The sequence below is a fragment of the Lampetra planeri genome, chromosome 1 (assembly GCF_965212315.1).
Source record: "Lampetra planeri chromosome 1, kcLamPlan1.2.h2, whole genome shotgun sequence".
In the NCBI taxonomy this organism is placed as follows: Eukaryota; Metazoa; Chordata; class Hyperoartia; order Petromyzontiformes; family Petromyzontidae; genus Lampetra; species Lampetra planeri.
Window position 1 is genome coordinate 29,721,220 of NC_136107.1, and position 20,064 is coordinate 29,741,283.

General features: G+C 48.3%; 2 protein-coding genes across 2 annotated transcripts in view; one reads left to right on the forward strand and one right to left on the reverse strand.

The window, feature by feature from the left end:
• The first annotated feature begins 2,696 nt into the window (after positions 1 to 2,696).
• The window catches only part of GRIN2C (glutamate ionotropic receptor NMDA type subunit 2C), a 194,941-nt gene continuing 177,573 nt past the window's right edge, over positions 2,697 to 20,064 (forward strand). Inside the window, exons 1-2 of the mRNA XM_078598329.1 lie at positions 2,697 to 2,942; positions 11,304 to 11,644. Coding sequence (XP_078454455.1) covers positions 2,709 to 2,942; positions 11,304 to 11,644 — 575 coding nt within the window. The 5' untranslated portion in view covers positions 2,697 to 2,708. The remainder of the gene's footprint in view (positions 2,943 to 11,303; positions 11,645 to 20,064) is intronic.
• LOC144723067 (uncharacterized) lies at positions 4,080 to 9,588 on the reverse strand. The gene is made up of 3 exons (XM_078601623.1): positions 9,340 to 9,588; positions 8,731 to 9,041; positions 4,080 to 4,933 (listed from the first exon to the last, which is right to left on the reverse strand). The coding sequence occupies exons 1-3, from the start codon at positions 9,586 to 9,588 to the stop codon at positions 4,858 to 4,860; spliced, it is 636 nt and encodes a 211-aa protein (XP_078457749.1). The 3' UTR covers positions 4,080 to 4,857.

Genomic DNA, 20,064 nt, shown 5'->3' on the forward strand with positions numbered 1-20,064 from the left:
TATGTTTTTTTTACCTGTATTTCACTTCGTAAGGATTTTTTTTTACAATCAACAAAAATTTTAATGCACAATGAACACCGGAAAATTAAGACAGTACACGTTTAGAATTGTTTTGATTTTCGAATAGGCTATGAACTTGTGTGTGCGTGTCTTTGAAAGAGTAGCATTTGTGCTTAAGACCTATTACTGCAGTAAAAATCCAGATAGAATCGTCATATATCGATGTTAAATTCAGGTAATGAAAATCCTTAAATAGCCACCGGTGTGGAGTTCTATTATTCTGAATTTGGTCGATACATCGGCACGTTTAATGACATATTTGAAAAAAGACGATCGTGTCAGGTCCCGGAGAGTTAATGATAAGAATATTGGCATAAATCTACCCTATGCGTTAAGTTAAACTCCAGACAGGTTCAGAAAACCTGCATATTGCACAGCTAGAGATGTATATCTGTACATCTACACCTCTGTAGAATGAGGTTTTGTTCAATATTGAAGAAAAACAAACTTTAAAACGTTTGGCTGTGAAGGATAGTACGTAAATGAATGTTCACTGAATGACTCGATGGTTATTTTAGAAATTAGCATTTGGTGTCATATTCCCAGAAATATAAACGCAGCCTACTCTGCCTGGAAGTCTTTCTACACTTGGAGTTTAATGGATTCTTCTTGCCCAGTCACCCTTTTATCACAACAGAAGTGCTGTACATTTGTGCTATTTGCAGACGTTCTCGATTCTCAAGATATCGAGCTGTTTCTGAGAGAGTGTTGTATATTGCAGATTAAGTGTCACGCGGTACTTTGGCACAGCCATACAATATTTTTTTCCTCCTTAAAATCCATACAGAATAGGTTGGATATTCTCATGATTGAATACCGCATGTAGTGTGATATATATTGGTGGCGATTGCGTCAATAAGCATCCATTCTGATATCTCAAGATGTTAATTACTTTGCCTGGTATACAGAAGGTCGTGGGTTCGATCTCGACCCTAATGCCTTTATATTTGAAGTTTGCATGTTCTCTCTCCCTGTGGTCATGTGGATTTTTCTCCGGGTCCTCCGGTTTTTCCCTACACATGTAGAAACATGTGTTTATAGTATTTGGCTGCGATAAATTTCCACGTGATAAGCCACTTCATTGGGCTATCATTTGTGACCAGGTAACTTCTGAAAAATATTTTAGTCGGCCTTACCTAGTAAAATAAAATTTTTTTTTTTAAGGAATGCAGCCCTTCGTGCTCGAACAGTGGCTACCTCTGAGATATGTTCAAGTGACCTCTGGTGCAACACAGCACGGAGAAACACTTTCCCACAAGCTCTGCCACTGAGAATAATGTGTATCTCGTGACTTGACAGTGAAACACATATATTTAATTCTCAGAGCTAGGATTTCTGTCAAGTCATGTACAGAACAACATTTAGCGTATTGTTTGTGTGTTTGCAGTCATTGGTGACTGGACTAATAACCTAAAGTTGCTACACTTGACAACCCAATTAAATTGCAGGATATTTGAACCTAAGAATTGAATACCAGGATCTCGGCCATACCAGCTCAGCACTCTGGCTTCTGAGCTACACACCTATCTCACACAGGCCTTAAATGCACACACTGAATCCCAAAAGTCCACAATTATGCCTCTTATTTGGATCACTCGGTGTCGTTATTTTCTCTGTCATTTTGCCACTTGCTTGGAGGAATGACAGACAGGCTCATAAAACATTGGTCCACTTCCCACATTTGCAATGAATGTGTGTCTGGTTCAGCGCAAAAACGCACCCTGTCCGCAATTACCCGTGCAACATTTGTGCAGTGGCCAAAACGTCAGGCCATATTAGGGTTATTATATTTGTTTTAACAAATCACATAGGGTTATTTTATTTATTTTAACAAATGTTCAAACTTTACCTCCATTTACAGGAATGCTTGATGAATTTCGGACTTTTTATTGTTATCTCTGAACATCAATATGATTCTCCAATTTTGACATTTTTTCCAATTTCAAATGTCATTTGACAGACAACAAATATATTAATAATGGTAATAGATAAAATATTAACCTAAAGAACGAACAATTAATTTGTTTTAATGCCAGCATTAAAATAAATTAAATATCCGTAATCGAGGTTTTAGGGTTAGATTTCGTAAATATAAGTGTGTCGTTAAACCTGGCACCACTCAACACAGCCAATTAGTAACATTTGCCACGTAAACAAAACATTCCAATTCGTTACGAGTTCAGATGCCAATTCGTTACTAGTTCAACGAATTGGACAAACCTTACTAATTGGCTGTGTTGGGTGGTGGCGGGTTTAACAACGCATTGGGATCCTAGGATGGAATACGCATTATACATTTCAATTAATATTCAATTCACGTGATCTAACCAAAATGAATAATTTTGGTTGCCAAAGCCTACATTTTAAATGAAATGTGTGGAATGATGTTGAACTTATTTTGCATCGTATGGAGCCAACCATGCTGATCGGAGGTAAGGAGGAAGGTGGCAAAAAAACGAAACACCAACAATCAGCAGTCATAAAGAAAGGAGTAGAACCGAGTAGAGATAACCTCAAATTGTTCCGACTTTTTTGGGCCACCCTATGTGTGTCTATATATCTCACGGAGGCTGCGCTCATTAAAAAAGGGTCCCTAACAGGAGCCCCCCCACAACCGTGCTGTGCTGCAGGAGAAAGGGTCGCTGTTCATGCAGTTCGGAGCATCGTTGCATCAGCAGGCGCGTGTCATCATGAAGCTCATGGAGGAGTACGACTGGAATCAGTTCAGCATCGTCACGAGCCTCCGCCCGGGGCACGTGGACTTTGTGAGCAGCCTGCGCAGCATCATCGACAACAGCTTCGTGGGCTGGGACATCCAAGCGATCATCACGGTCGACATGAAGGGCGACGATGAGGCCAAGATTGAAACCTTGCTAAAGAAGGTACGTATGTATGTATGTGCGTACAATGAACTTCTTTCGCACTGTACGTATCAAACTGTGCTAATCGGAGGTGCGGGAGGTCAGGTGGGAATCTCCTTTTGTAGATTCTCGTAATCCTTGGGCCAGAGTACAAATCGGTACCACCTAAGCTAGCACATCTTTCTAGAAGTACCCATTATATACGCGGATCATGAGCGTTAAATTACTCGATAACCTCGCACTCATTTCAATTGGTTATCACAATAATTCACTGGTATTGGCCACAAAGAGAAAGTGAAACCACTTAAAGTGAAGTCACTTCAGATGGTCCCGACAAGTGAAATGATTTGTTTGGGCTCAAGCATTATCTATGCTTGAATATGAATGTATTTGTGCAACAGATTTGTGTTCAATTATGATCGGTTTTACATTTTTTGTTTAAATTGGTTTGAGAGAATTACAGATAATTTGAGAGGGAGATATTATTATCACACTCTCTTTCATTTGTGAAATGCTCGTATGTAGTAACCAACTGCTGCACTAGGATTCCCTGGATTTGCATCGTTAAATGGAGCTTCAATGACCTCTCCAACTTTGGCTTAGGATGTCTGGGAAGGCTAATCCATAGCAGGGTACAGATTCATAAATGATGTATTTCCGAATTCGGTTCCTCGGGTGAAAGAAATGTTAAATCAATTCAGCCGCGAACATAAAGTTCTGAAGACAACACAGTAAATTGCTTGAGTCGACATTAAAACGGATCACTGTGTTCTCCAAATGTAGGGAACTAGCAGATTTCCTCCAACATATCGCCGACTCATTAGAAGGCGTACGTGCTTGGATGACAGTTTAGACGGACAACAAGCAGGTGTGCTGTAATGCCACATCCCATGCCTATGTAATAGTGTTCCAGGAGACTGGACGCCGGGGGTTGGAGGCACACGTATTTATTCCGTGTCGGTACAGCACAACACTGACATACAACACTGGAGGGGGTATCGGCCCCCTCACCCGTCTAACTGGGGATACACTCTCTAGCTACGCCTAGCCTACCTCTAGGTCCTCCACTAACGGGCTAGGGGAGGCTAGCTAGCCCGACACTGGTAAGTCGGGCTCACGGTACTCGGAGTCCCAGACCAGCTATTACAAGAGCACCGGCTCTGGCTCTCGGGACCACGCCGCTGGCTCGATCCTGTTCGGCCCTGATAAGGGCGGCGATCCAGGGGAGTCCAGGGCTCTATCTACGACGATCTTCAGCCTTCACTGGTTAGCTTCAACATTTCTCCCTGAGCCCTCCGGCTCATCCCCTTTTATACCAAAACCCCCGCTGAGGGGTGGGGCCCCGGGGGATCCCAGCTCCGAGTCAGCCCCCCAGGCTGCCCGATGCGGACGTCGCTGGGAGCACCTTCCCGTGCACCGACATAGCCACGCCCACTGTGTTTCTTTCCCATCTGATCCCATTCTATAACAGCCCCTCCGTAACACCCCTACATCACCCCCCCCCTGTACAGCTCGCAGCCGTTCCGGCTGCAACAAACAACAATAAAAGTGTATTTACCCCTTGAACCCGCGTGTGCCTCACAATTTTTTTCAACAATAACAACAACAAGAACACCAACAAGAACCACAACAGGCAAGAAGAGAAATAACCCGACGCACCCCCCCCGAATAAATACGAATTCCGTAAGAGCACCCTATATACAATCTGCAGGAAAACACACCACACACACAACACACAATGGACACAACATATATACAATCCAATTTGTAGGAAAACACACCACACACACAACACACAGTGAACACAACATATGTACAATCATCCGGACATCACAAAAGTCTGCGCGTTTTCGCGCGCGTTCTTGCAGCAGGCCCGTCACACGGGGCAACCCCGGATGGCGGACTGTTGGGTGGCAACCGTCCGTGTCCGAGTGAGTCACTTTCCGTTGCCGCGTGACCCTCGGCATCCCCAGGAGGGGTTGTCGGGCGTGAGCCCGTCACTCCCGGTGCACCTGGGGGCGGGACAGCCGGCAGCACGTTAGGTGAGAGCAGCGGAGACGGACCCTGTGAGTCGGCGGACCCCCCACATGTCTGGCTATGCGTGTGTGAAGTGGGAACTCGGGCCGCAACGAACGGTTTCAATCTGGAGGGGTGCACAAACCACCGCCGCTTCCCCCATTTGATGCGTACACACTGAGGCCGCAAAACCTGAACCACCTCCACAGGGCCCCACCACGGCCGCACCAGTTTAGAGGAGGTTGCAAGTGGTATCTGTGGACAGTGTAACCATGCCTTGTCACCCGGTTTCCACTGCAGCACGTGCGCCCGACCCAGCCTGAGCCTCTCGTTAGCCTTCTGGCGGAGGTCGGAATTTTGCATAGCAGCCTCCCGTGCCTCTGTTAATTTAGCAATATTGAATTTAACATGGTCGGCCAATTTAGTTTTACCCCGCGGGGCGGAGATCTGCAGCTGGGTCTGAACAGGCGGGTCAGGTTCGCGGCCGTACATCAAGAAGAAGGGGGAAAATCCCGTTTCCGCATGGGTAGCCATTCTATATGCTGCCAAGACCCCTTGAATTTGAAGGTCCCAATCGGTCTGTGAGTCCGAGACCTGTTGGGACAGCATTGACGTGATGGTTCGATGCAGACGCTCCACCATCCCGTCAGTTTGCGGATGATATGGGGAGGTACGAATTTTTTTCGTGCCCAGGAGCTCACAGACCTCTTGGAGAAGTTTACCAGAAAATTTTTTGCCCTGGTCGGTCAGCAGCCGCTCCGGAGCACCTTTGTCCAGGACGTATCCCTGGACAAAGGCCTCCGCGATGGCTGCTGCCGACTGGTTGGCAAGGGGCCAGGCCATAGGCCAGCGCGTAAAATATTCCACCCCGGTCAACAGGTATCTGTTGCCCCTGGGGGTAGCGGGGAATGGGCCCAGGATATCAAGCGCGACAAGCTCGTTGACCCTGGAAACTTTGATGGATTGCAAAGGCGGGTTAGACTCCTGTGCTGGTGGTTTACGTTGCGCACACCGAGGACATGACCCCAACAGATCCCCGACATCCCTTGTCATGCCCGGCCAAGAAAAATCTAGCTGGAGCATGGCGAGGGTCTTTTGAGTCCCCAGGTGGAGGAGGCGCTCATGAGCGGCCCACACCACCTTACCCCGCAAAACAGAAGGGACCACCAGCCGGTGTCGATGGGATATCCCGTCCCAATGCATTAACAGACCCTGGACCATCTCCCATGAGTCGACATCACCCCTCCCCCGCCCAGCACTTCCGACGTGACGACGCAACGCGAGGAGGGAGGTATCCTCCATCTGGAGGCGCCCCCATTCAGCAACAGGCAACCCCAACAGGGAATCTTTTCCCTGTTGTGCAATCGAATCCGTCATCGACGTTGCGTCAGCGGCGGCCGCCAGGACCGGAACGGATATCTCACTCGGAGGCCTGCAACGTCCCGACCCCAGGAGGCATGCGCATTCGGAGGTGGTTGGCATCCGTGACAGAGCGTCCGCATTGGTGTGGCGAACGCCCTTACGGTACGTAGTTTCGAAATCGAAGTCCTGGAGAATCTCCAACCATCGAGACAATTGTCCCGATGGTTGTTGAACTCGCAGGGCGTACTGTAGTGCCGCATGATCTGTGCAGACGGTGAAATGCCGACCGTACAGATATGGGTGATACTGTTGGATGAAGTTAACAAATCCAACAGTTCCCGATGGGTGACACAATATCTTTGCTCCGCTGGAGACAACACCCGACTACCGTACGCGACTACCCATTCCACGCCGTCAACCACCTGCGAAAGCACGCCCCCAATACCCGTGTTGCTCGCGTCCATGTTGAGCAAAAAGGGTTTTGAAAAATCAGGGTAACCCAAGGGAGGAGCCTTTACCAGCGCGTCCCGGAGGGATCGGAAGGCAGCCTCCTCCTCCTGTCCCCAGTGGAACCGGACCCCCTTCGATGTCAAAGCGTGTAGGGGCTTTGCAAAATCCGCGACAAACCGTCGGTAATACGACGCGAATCCAACGAAACTCCTGACCTCTCCCACAGAGGTGGGAGTCGGCCAGGAGCTGACACACTGCGTTTTGGCGGGATCAGTAGCAATACCTGAGCGTCCGACGATATGTCCCAAATAACGCACAGATTCGCGTAACAAATGACATTTTTGGGGTTTAAATTTCAAATTAGCAGCCCGCATTTTGAGGAAAACCGCCCGCAACCTCTGTAGATGTTCGTCGAATGTTTTGCTAAAGACGATAACGTCATCCAAATAAATCAAGCACGAGTCCCATTGTAACCCAGCCAAAACCAATTCCATCAATCGCTGGAAAGTTTCCGGCGCTGAGTGGAGTCCCATCGGCAACCGGTTGAATTGGAACAGGCCGTGCGGTGTACGGAATGCAGTTTTGGGTTTCGAATCATCGTCCAGAGGAAGCTGCCAGAATCCCGAAAGCAAATCCAATGTGGAGAAGAATCGCGCCCCCGCCAAGGCGTCAAGCGATTCGTCTATCCGTGGGAGTGGGTATGCGTCGGCAACAGAAATTTTGTTGAGGCGCCGAACATCTACGCAAAACCGCAATGAGCCGTCATGTTTTTTAACTAAGACAATCGGCGCTCCCCAAGGACTGGTGGAAGGAGAAATGATGTCGGCGGCTAACATGTCATCAACGGCCGATTTGACATGGTCCTTTTCGGCGGGACTTAACCGAAAAGGATTCTGGCGTATTGGCGCGCTGTCACCCGTATCAATATGGTGACGCAGCAGATGAGTACAGCCCAGATCGTATTTGTTCCGACTGAAAACGTCGGAAAATTCACGCAGCAGTGTTTTAAGCTTTTGACGCTCTAAGTCCGACAGGTCCGTCGATCCCACACAAAGCGCCTCGAGCCACCCCTCATCACTCTCCGTATGTGGTCGCGGCAGAGGGGCAGCGCTCACGTGATTTACGACGGGTTCCTCACAGGGCACCGGCTTTGCGTGAGCAAGCACGGTCCCCTGTGGAAGCACCACCGTCCGCGACCCCACATTGAGGACCGCGATGAAAGGGTCCCCGTCCCCCTTAACGATGGTCTGGGCCGGAATTAAATGAGGTCCGCTAACCCCGACCCTAGAAGGGCCCAGCAGAACCCCCTGGTCCCCAATCCCTTTAGCGAAAGGCCGACGTAGTTTAAGAGCACCAGCATCTGGGCCCCCGGTGGTACGCGTACCGTTCTGTCAACGAGCGCCGGTACCGTCGCGAACGCCGTCCGACCCGCAGAGGGAGACGGCAGAAATGCCATACGTCGGCCCGACGGGAGCTCAATACAGCCCTGGTCGATTAAGATACGGATCGGCATTTTGCCCAGGAAGTCCGTCCCCAGCAGGCACGGAACCGCCAGCGAGGAGGAGACAAAAATTGGGCCAGATAATTTGATATCTCTGATACAAATTTGCGCTCGAATTTGTCCAATGATGCCCAGTGAGCCCCCGTTAGCAGCATAGAACGGTACATCAACGGGCAGCAAAGGACGGCTCTGAACAGGAAGAATGTTGTAAATAAATTCCGAAATAATGGTCGCCGATGCTCCCGTATCGACCAGGATGCGCACCTCAACCCCATCAATGTGCCCCACAACGGTTGACGACCCCGACGACGCGGCCACAACGCGATGGGCCAACACGGACCACTGGCTGGGTTGGATATTAGTCCCCACAGTGGTACGTGTTGGCGCGACGGTGTGCAATTTCGGCCCCCCGTTCGTTGCGGTGCGTGAGTGTGTGACGGGTGTGTGTGTGGGCCAAACATGAGGGGTGCCGCGACTCACCGGGTTATGTTGTTGGAGCTTGGGAGGAGGCGCCGCGTCCTGTCGAGGCGTCGCCCCGCGCTGCCGAGGAGAGCGGCATCCCGAGGCGACATGACACCGGAGGCCGCAATTGTAGCAGCGCGGGAGCGCTGCCGATGAAGTTGGCTGGTCGAGGCGGCTCGGTCCATCCCGAGCCGGCCGTACTCCCGCTCTCCACTCCAGCTGACGGTCGACGGCGCAAATTTCCTCCGCCGGGAGGGTGGCTGCAGCCACAGCACAGCCGGTCGCCGCCTTGCTGGCCTTTCGTCGCTGTGAGAGTAAGTTGGCGTGGACTTGTCGTGCGGCCCGGAGGGAAGACATCTCAGCGTCGTCCTGCGCCACGACGACGATGTCCAATTGGTCAGCCAGCAAGAGGATCTTCTCCGTCACCATGGCGTCCACTCCTTCGTCATCCATTCGCGGGAAAGCCGTTCTTGCCAGTGCCAAGAGAGCCGTGCGATACGCCAGGGGCGACTCCTTGGCACCCCGCTGACGATCGTAGAATAGCTGCCTGCAGTCAGACGGTGGTTCGTAGACTGCAGCCAGCAGCTGAAGCGCCATCTGCAGCGTGGCGCGCTTGGCTTTCGGCGCCGAGGTGAGAGTGGCGAGGGCATCGCTGTCGAGCAGCGCTGGCAGCGCGCGGAGAGCCTCGGCATCGGTCCACTGCGCCATCTCCTGGTGTGCGAGGAAGCGCTGCTGAAAGCCGCCCCAGTCACCATCCTCGCCCACAAACTCCTTGAGGGGAGGTAGACGTTGGTGCAACGCAGCGGCCGCAGTGGAAGGTCGCCCCCCGTCGCTCCCGTCACTCGGCTCGGCTTCGGCACGAACGACGAGTGGCATCGCCGGTCGCACCACTGGTGACGCGCTGGCCGCTGTTGATGACGTAGCAGCCACTGTACGCCCGACGTCGAACGCGAGGCTCAGCCCGGCCACGCCCTCAGCAGCTGCTGCGGCGATGGCGGGAGATTCCAAATCCGGCTCCGTCGAAATGGCGGGAACCCGTGCTGCTCGTCGGCTGTCGTCGCTCCGTGGCGGTCCACCAGCCCCCAGCCGCGTAATTTGGTCAAGCGTGGCGGTAGCAGCGTAAAGCAGCTCCGCCAGTCTCGCGTGAGCCTGCCGCAGTCCATCTGCTGACGGCTCCCCTCCATCCAGACGCTGCTGTGTGGATGGATCCGGCCCCGGCTGCTCGGCGTCGCCTTCAGCCATCTCGGGCTCAACTTCTGCAGCGGTGTCCTCCGTCCCCGGTACCCTGGCACGAGCTGTCCGTCGCGTGTCCATGTTCGTGGTCGATCACTTCTGACACCAGATGTAATAGTGTTCCAGGAGACTGGACGCCGGGGGTTGGAGGCACACGTATTTATTCCGTGTCGGTACAGCACAACACTGACATACAACACTGGAGGGGGTATCGGCCCCCTCACCCGTCTAACTGGGGATACACTCTCTAGCTACGCCTAGCCTACCTCTAAGTCCTCCACTAACGGGCTAGGGGAGGCTAGCTAGCCCGACACTGGTAAGTCGGGCTCATGGTACCCGGAGTCCCAGACCAGCTCTTACAAGAGCACCGGCTCTGGCTCTCGGGACCACGCCGCTGGCTCGATCCTGTTCGGCCCTGATAAGGGCGGCGATCCAGGGGAGTCCAGGGCTCTATCTACGACGATCTTCAGCCTTCACTGGTTAGCTTCAACATTTCTCCCTGAGCCCTCCGGCTCATCCCCTTTTATACCAAAACCCCCGCTGAGGGGTGGGGCCCCAGGGGATCCCAGCTCCGAGTCAGCCCCCCAGGCTGCCCGATGCGGACGTCGCTGGGAGCACCTTCCCGTGCACCGACATAGCCACGCCCACTGTGTTTCTTTCCCATCTGATCCCATTCTATAACAGCCCCTCCGTAACACCCCTACACCTACACGACTGCCTTAATGAAACTTTGCTGGAGAGAGTGGGAGCCCCTTGTGTTGATGTGCGCTCTACCCACATTAGACTATGACTATGTTATATTTTACCAGGTAAGGGCCGCTGAACTTGTATAGCTCTTTTTCAGAAGCGACCTGGCTATCACAATTAATAGCTCAACGAAGTGGCTTTTGTGGAAATGTATAGCAGCCAAATACTCTTCGGCACATGTTTATTCGAAATGTTGGGGGAAAAACTGCAGGACCTGGAGAAAAATCCACATGACAACGAGGAGAACATGCAAAATCCAAATATACGGCAGACGCCAGGGTCTGGATTGAACCATCTCCCGAGAGATGGTTGATATTCCGATACGACCTTCCAGTTTGTATTTGCAGGAGTGCGAAGTTAAGCAATTCGTGGTCAGTAGTTGGCGACTGCAGTCTGCACGCAGGAGAGAGAGAGAGGGGGAAGAGCGAGCCGTTGATTTTTCCACTTTGCATTCAGCGTCAGTTCCTCCTCCTGTGTTTTTTTACGGAAAGTTTTTTTAAATTTGTTTGTTAGAAATGAGGCCAGCGTCGTGTGAAGAGCTATCTGTGGCTGCCGGCTGTAACTTATTTTCCCCACGCGTGCGTGTGCCGCCCCCCCCCGACTCTCCCAAGGTCACCACCAAGGTGAATCTCCTGTACTGCTCTCGCCTGGAGGCCATGCACCTATTCGGCATCGCGGAGCGTGTGGGCCTCACCGCACCTGGCACCGTGTGGGTTGCTCCGGGCCTCAGCTACGGAGTCGAAGATGAAGTTCCCAAGAAGTTCCCCGTGGGCCTGCTGTCTGTCTCCTTCGACGTGTGGGATTACGACTTCTTGCTGCGCGTGAGGGACGGCGTCGCCATCATCGCGTCGGCTGTCTACAACTCGTTTCTGGAATACGGACACATACCCGAAGCCGCAACGAGCTGCGACAATCTGGACGAGGGGAGGAGGCGGCAGAACAACGTCACGAGGTGGGGGAGGAATGCGCACAATGGTCACATTACAAGGGTGATGGGGTGATGCAGTGGTAACACTCGTGCATCACAGCGACAAGCATGTAATAATTGACACTTCGAAAGCACCTTTCACTCGGATATCACAGGGCACTGTACAAAATTAAAAAGACAAAGATCGCCCGTATAGCCTTTAACAGACTCGAGAGGCAAGTGGTGTTAGTGAGTGGCACCTATGAAGGCTAGCAGGGCACACGAGAGGGTGGATGGCCAGCACAACGCCCAGCTGCCTTTGTCTCCCTCGTGGCGATGTTTACACACCGCACCAGGTACTCATTTAAGGCTGAGTCGACCTAGGGGAGGCCCAGGACCGGTTTATAAAATCGGGAATGGAACTCGGTGTTTGTAGGACAGCCCGATAACCGCTACACTACCGCTTACAATATACACACAGACACACACGCAGGATCACAGCAGTCAGATCCTATCCCAAATTAAATTATTCAATACATATTAAAAAAGCCCTTAAAAATTAAGTGGCGTCTTAGCGCACGATTTGAATAAAGTGAGGTGGGGAGTCAGTGGAGGGAGCGTCCAGTGGAAGTGAATCACACATCCTGGGGGCCACACGAGGAGACGGCCAGGTCACCCACCATCGTCGTCCTCGTATGCAGACTCGGAACACCGAAGTACTCTTGTTGGAACGCTTGGACGGGGGGAAGGTCCTGTATTGTACATGTGAGGGAGCAGCATCAATGAGAGTCCTGTTGTAGGTGAGGGGAATAATCTTGAACTCCAGTCAAAACCAGACCGACATCCAATGGAGAGGTGCCTGCGCAAGGGGTCAATATGTTCAGCAACTCGGGCGCCTTTCCGTGCAGAGTTTGTATATCCTCCCCCCCCATGTTCCCCACGGGCTTCCTCCGGGTTCTCCCGTTTCTTCCCTCTGCTAAAAAACAACAACCATACAATTGTAAATGTTAGTGGCCAAACATTGCAATACTGAATAACGACCTGAGAATTAGTCGGTTGGGATTAATACACGGCAGCAACGTTGCCCCCCCTCCCCTCCTGTGAAAACTTGGCAGGACCCTCCCTGAAAAAGAGCCTTGAGACTCAGCGAGGCTGATTTTTTGGGTAAAACAAATACAGTAAACTCGTTATGCGCGGGTTCTGTATTCACGAGTTTCACTTATTCACGAGTTACTAAACGCATACCAATTCCCGATTCGCGACACCCGCCGGACTGGTATTCGTGAGTGTACGTAGTGGTAGCGCCTACAGACCGCCAACACCGGGAAGGTGTGCGCAGAATGTTACTACTGTACATGTTACTACTGTACATGTTACTACTGTACTGTACATGTTACTACATGTGAAACTGTCTGCTGCCAAGATTAGACACTCCACCTCGGCTGCCCGCTTAATCCTCAGTTTCACAATAATCCTGCTCTAAATTCGCTCAAATGTTTTAACTTTGATTGACACGTGACAACAACAAAAGCTCTTTGCAGAGAGCAAACACAGTGGGCCTACTTGTGCGTACAAAGAGACAAATTGAGATTAATTCAGAGGGTAGCTCTGTGACGTCACCTTCTCAGAGCTCTGACACAAGGTGGTGCCCTGCTCGCCGTGATAGTTCCAGATGGTAACGTCGTCATTTCATGACCACACAACACTAATAACACAATTCAAATACAGTAGTTACAATTATTAAATAATTATTTCATAAAATGTTTTATTATTTCATGAAAAATAAATTACATCTATTTTAACAAGTTTTGTTTTGTAAAAAAAACGATCTTCATATTTGTTAAGAGTGAAACCCTGCCTGCAATCTGTGCTACAAAAGGAACAGACAAATGCAACGAAGCCAAGCTTCTTCCTCTCTGCTCACACGAGTAAATAGGCAGCGCTCATCTACATAGGTTGGGAGATAACAGGGGGAAGTTCCACATTCCTACGCAGAGGATCGGGAGGGCAATTTTTTATGGGGGTATGACCATTGTTAATTTCCCACAAAATGGCACTATTTTATCGACCCAAAAACAAGTGATAGATGAAGTGAACCCGAGGGGAGATTTAAACTCGCAACCTCCAATTACAGGTCAAGGACGGTAACCATCCCCGCCACCCAGCGTATGGGGTGATGTGTTACAATCTTGAACTGAAATACAATTCCTTATCACTCGAACAGAAGAGGACGGGGTGGGGGACAGCGGTGGTGGTTAGGACACTGTACTCTGAGCCCAGTAGCCTGAGTTCAGTTCCCAGCCATTCTATGAACTATTTTGGTTTTTACCATGTAAGGCCCACTGAGCTTATTAGCTCTTTTTCAGAAGCGACCTGGCCACAAATGATTGCTCAACGAAGTGGCTTATCACGTTACATTTATAGTCGCCAAATTCTCTAAACGCACTTTGATTCTAAATGTGGAGGGAAAAACCACAGGGCCCGGAGAAAAATCCACAACCTCCTGCATACCGGTTGAGGGAGATAATATCTTGCCACTTCGGCACCCTAACAACTGTGGAAAGTGATACGGTATATGAGCAGGTTTTGCCGCACATTCCCCCAAACGTTACCCACCCTGCACGGACGAGCGTGAAGTATGGTCACATGACCCCCGTAACTGACATGGCATAGGGTGGCCTTCATCTAGCAGTGGATTGACAAAGGGCTGAACATTTATTATCATAAACTATTCATGATTATCTTTTTGGTTCTTTCGGTAAAGTCACGTAGAATGGAAATAATAAAATAATAAAAATAAAACATAATAAAATAATTCTCACGACGTTTCGGCCAGAGTCTCCTCGACAGACCTGTTCTCCACCTGAGGACGGCTACTTGCGTTGTGGCCGAAAGGTCGTGAGAATTATTTTATTATGTTTATTTTTATTATTTTATTATTTCCATTCTACGTGACATTACCGAAAAGAACCAAGAAGATGAATCCCTGCAGTCACGAAAGCTTTAAATCGAAAAATATTTATGATTATGTTGAACTGTATTAAAACCATATATTATGTACAGAACAAAGTAAGATTTTTCTGATTTAGGTCAGACAACTAAAGTTTCTAACATTGATTTTTTTTTTAATAAATGGTATTGATTTCACGTACAGTACATAAATCACCGTCTGAATGTGAATCGCAGAAGCATTCTATCCATAAATTAGTTTTCAGGTTGGAATATAATTGTGTGCTCAGATACGATTTATTGCTTTTTGAGATATGAAATTAGAACCTCTTAAAATTTTTAACTGTATTTGAGTTGCTCTTGTCATTTTGTAAAATCAGATGAACATGAAGAACGCTATTAATGGGGAGATCCTTTGAAATGCTGATTTGACATCTTGCCTGCGCTAAAGTAAAGGAATTTCATGGACTGTATAACTCCAGTATGGTAGTCCCTCGGTTAACGTTTTTAAACCGTTCCACGAAAACTACTATTAACTTAAATAAGTGTTAATTGAAGTCTACACGAGTGCTGTTTCCACTGGGAAAACAGAAAACAATGTTTAATAAAACCCAGGCAAGGTCTAAACGCTCATTAATGGGCGTTGCTGATTGGCTGAGAGAATGGCTCAGCTCCTCTTACGAGCACTCTGATTGGCCGAAATTGGCGCCCGCGTGAATAGCGTAAACATGTTATCATTAGTCATCAATGTTAACGTTAGTCATCAATGTTAACGTTAGTCAACAATGTTGATGTTAGTTGAAACCATGGGGGTTCTATGGGAGGCGAAATGTTAACCGCAAAAAACGTTAACCCGATGTCACTCTTAATCATGGGACTACTGTTATAAACCATGACTAGTACTTTCCATCTGAACAATCATGCAGCAGATGCCACCCTTGATATGTCCTTCTGTGGAAGCCCAGTGCGCTATGACCCCACTCCAAGATATGTACTCTAGAGGTTATTGTGGACAGAAGCCTCACCTTCATGCCCCATATTTCCAGGACCTTCGATTAGCACGGCTGGTTATGTACAGTGCAAGATACATATGTATAAAGCAGATCTGTACAAAATCAAGAATCGCCCTGCTACAGAAACTTGCAGGAACGACCTGTGGGTGCCTGAGCCGATGTGCCGCGACCTGCCGCCTTCTCACCGATCTACTCGGTGGCAGAGCCACTGCGCTCCGGCCTGGTCCGTTAGCTCGCACACACACTGAACTGCTTGATGCACAGTTGAAAAACGCGATGCGCATCGTAACCGGAACACTTGAGACCAACACAGATCCCCTGGCTCCCTGTTCTGGCGAACATTATACCATTACGTCTACAAAGACATGCCAACTGCAAGGCAGTTCGCACGTTTTCTTTCCAACCACCTGGCTACCTCAACATTTGTTCCTCGTCGCTGATTCGAGTCCCGATCACGCCTTTCTGGGATTGCGCTGCTGCTGTCACCATCCTAGTATCTCACCCAGATCTGGAGGAATTGCATCATCAGAACATCAACGGGCGGATTTTGCACGTCTCCTTCGTGAATGGGAAATTAACGACACAAGCCAAAGTGGTGCGACTGTGGCCATGTAACCGAAATTGGACTGTAGATATATTCTTGGTTCTTTCGGTAAAGTCACATGGATAGAAAATAAAATAAAAATAAAAATTTTAGTAAAATTTAAAATTAATGCAAAAAAATAACCATGACGTTTCGATCGCAACACAAGCAGTCTTCTTTTCTCTCCGCCTGATGAAAACCGATTGTGTTGTGATCGAAACGTCGTGGTGTTTTTTGCTTTTATTTGTTTATTTTTATTAAATTGAATTTTTATTTTCTATCTACGTGACTTTTCCGAAATAACCAAGAATATTAATTCCTGCAGGCACGAAAGTTTGAAGTCAAACGTGGACTGTGGAGTAAACCACTGTGGCCTGCGTTCCTTCAATAGAGGAGGGGTATCAAAACTACACGGACTTTCTTTCCTTAAGCCATCTCTTCGGGTCCAGAAGACCTCAACATTGGCATTTAGCACATCTTGACATACGCAACAATATAATATAATAATATATGGTACCTTCACGATATGGTGTTCAAAACATTCAAAGATACATATGTATTTTTCATTTTATAATGGAATGCTGTCTTTATGTTCGTATTACTATCCTCTGTGCTGATTGATATTTGAAGCAGTCCTGCACCCCCCTTCCCCCCATTTAATCAGTCCCTATCGACCAGTGTGGTGAAGTATGGTTAAACCACCCCTGTGACTCACACAGCATGGTGAGGCCTTCGTTCAATGGTGGATTGACAATGTTGTTTGAATTTGTTGTTGTTATTTTTGTGTTATTGTTATTATGATTATAATTGTTATTATTCATGTCATCATTATTCTTATTATTAAAGTTTATTATTTACGTTATTGTTGGTATTATTAATGTTATTGTTATTATTTTGTTATTATTCAAGTGTGGGTAAAGTTATCCATAAAAATCTTTGCCGAGTCTCAAAGTAGTCGAGCTCTGCATTTTTTGCCACTGTTAACCCAGATTAAGAATTCCTTTCATGTAAAAAAATAACCTTTAAACTACATTTCTTTAGCAGATAACGCAGTGGGGTGATATAATTTACCCAATCCGGCGGCTCCATTTATTTCAATATTGAAGGATTCGCAAAAAAGTCTGATGGGCGTGTGTAAGAGCGTTGAGAGATTTCCAATTGCCCTTGAAGCGTTCATACAGAGTATACACCGCTCTGGCTCGAAGCTTCCGCTTGAAAGCACACACTTTTGTTGGTTTTATGTTCTTTCTTAACAAGTCTATAGTAATTTTTAACCCTCCCCCTCCCCACAAGAATACTACTTTCTCGAATCGTGTTATTGGCGTCACGTCGCGAGACACTGACGTTTGCATTCGGAGGAGCTCTCACATCGAGCAGTGCACTTACCCCTTGCCAGAGGACAACCAGGGGAAAGCGACGCCGCAGAACTACCCCAGAAGGTCGCCTCCACAGGCCTCGTCATCAGCAGTGAGAGGACTGGGCGTGCATCAGCGATTTTTAATCGTTGATTGTAATTTAATACTACGCTAATGTGATAATGCCTTGCATTCTGCTGGTCATACTGTAACGAATTATTTGTTTAGGATACATGTGCATCACTGGGTCAAGCAGTGGCATAGCGGTGATCGTACTGCGCTGTGAATCTCATTGGCCAACATCAGTGGTGGGTGATCACTGAAACGGTCACCAACTCGCCACTCATTAGCGTGGGGTGAAGTTCGATCAAACGACCTCCCCACGACCTGACACCATGGCGTTCGGAGGCCTTTTGTCCTGCAGTGGGTTGATGAAGGGCTGTAACTTACCGTCACGTCTAGACCAACGGAGAGAATGAGACGGAACAAAAGGTGTACAGAACTAGATGGTAAAAAAAACTATTTCGAAAAAAGTATTAATTTTTGAATCCTATTGCGACCCTGGAATCATGACAGGGTGGTGTGCTGGGTAAATAGCTGTGATCCTGCTAGAGGCATGCAGCCGTATATATGTTGAACTTCTTTCGAACAGTACGTAGCCAACAGTGCCCATCGGAGGTGCGGCTGAGAGAGTTCTCCAACTATTAATTTGGGTGTTTTTTTGCCTGCGTCACTGGTGGCGACTGTCAACTCGCGAGAACTTGGGAACCGTGTTTAATCACCGGTGGCTGTCCAGATATCCTGCTCAGGATGTCAGCGGTGCTGGGCAGTGCCGGGCAGTGCCGCCGCCTTAGCACTCTGACAGCATTCACCCCCCCACTCCCCCCTTAGCCACCCGGCCACCTCTGGTTTGACGAAAGGTAGTCGTCAAGTCATCGTGTGTGCAATGTGACAGTGTTTATATGCGTAGATTTTTTTTCTTCTTCCAGTTGGATTGTTTACAATGTTATTTGGTCACCAAATGGGGGTGCCTGCAAACTTGACAGCCACTGGGCCCAATTCACACATTTCACGTAATCTCTTTGGCACTAATACATTTTACACAGACAACACTTTTATTGGAAATTGTTTTAGCCAATAATGATAGGGGATATATTGCATATCATAGATATAGTAGCTTTTTTGCTCAACATTCCATCACTTTTTGGCAAAATTAAGGCGTTTTGTAGAGAAAAAATAAACCCATCTCCATTCCCCATTGTTGCCATTCATACATTGGGCAGTCAAAGTGCCAATTCCACCACTGCTCATTCCACAGCAGTGAAACGGCCCAGAGTGGACCTGGCGAGGATGTAGCTAACGATGATGAAACGCTCCCACTGATGAATGGTATCTCAGTGTCATTCAGGCTTCTGCCGACAAACAATATATGCAACCCTTCACTGCACGACCCACTTACGGGGGGATCTCTTACTCCCTCTTAACAACCACTGCTCTACTTATGGAGAAGGAGGAGGGTTGGATATTAGCGTTTCCAGGAATTAGGCATGTAACAATTGTTATTTTTATTTATATGGGACCCTTTTACCAGTATCAAACTTATGAAACAATAATAATAATAGGTTTTGTCTTTGTGCTGTTCACCTTTTGGCGTTCTCTGGTCTGACACTCGTGAGACAAGGCCATAAAGAAGGCTGTCTCTGGTGTAGACCAATCAGTTTCAAAGGCAATGCATATATTATTATCAGAGCATGTTTTGTCACAAGTACTTGTGGTTAATGCAGACTAGATGCCTTGCAAAAGGTATCCATTTAGTGTTTGAACATCTTAACACCTGTTTTATTTCCAGAAAGGGTATGTTTCCTTATTTTTATTCTCATGCTCGTTTACCCAGGAATGCCTAGCTGAGTCTCATGACTAATGTTCAGCGATTTTATTAATTTTTATCGATGATGCTGGATGTATTTACCAGCGAAACGTGTGGATTTACTCTCCAATACACCGGTGGGCTGAAGTAGTAACTAATTGTCACTTTTTGTTTACTTGACAAACCTTACTAATTGGCTGTATTGGATGGTGGCGGATTTAACGACACACATATTTACACGATCTAACCAAAAAAATACCCCTTTATTATGAATAATATTGGTCACGAAAGCCTACGTGTTCAAGATGGCTGACACCTGCCCCTTGGCATCGAGTCATCTCATTGGGCTCCTTCAGTGCCCAAGTAGGTCACAGTGCTAACTCCTGGGGTGGTGGTAATTGGAGGCCATTGGCCAGATCAGCTCAATGATAATGGCAGGAGTCGACTGGATTTCGTGTGTATCCCCTGGGCTCCTAATTACCAACGCACTTTTTGTTGACTGGCGCAGTAAAAAAAAGGGTCGTGGGTGCAAGCCTGGTCCAGGCGAAAGCGTCTGCTGGATTGCGTGTCAGCTGGATGGTTGAATGTGTGCTCGTGTCATAGACGCCAGGACATACGATGGAGCTGATCTTTTTCTGAGCCATCATGGGGTAATCATCTGCATAATGCATCAGCCAATCCTTTGCACGTGTAGGCAG

What these genes read in the sequence shown, in the direction of transcription:
- LOC144723067 (XM_078601623.1), bottom strand. Translation starts at nt 9,588, where the DNA reads ATGCCACTCGTCGTTCGTGCCGAAGCCGAGCCGAGTGACGGGAGCGAC. An exon ending in CCCTCGCCACTCTCACCTCG is followed by an intron (nt 9,042 to 9,339) that starts GCGCCGAAAGCC and finishes CCGCACGACAAG; the next exon opens with TCCACGCCAACTTACTCTCA. An exon ending in AGCTCCAACAACATAACCCG is followed by an intron (nt 4,934 to 8,730) that starts GTGAGTCGCGGC and finishes TCCCGCCCCCAG; the next exon opens with GTGCACCGGGAGTGACGGGC.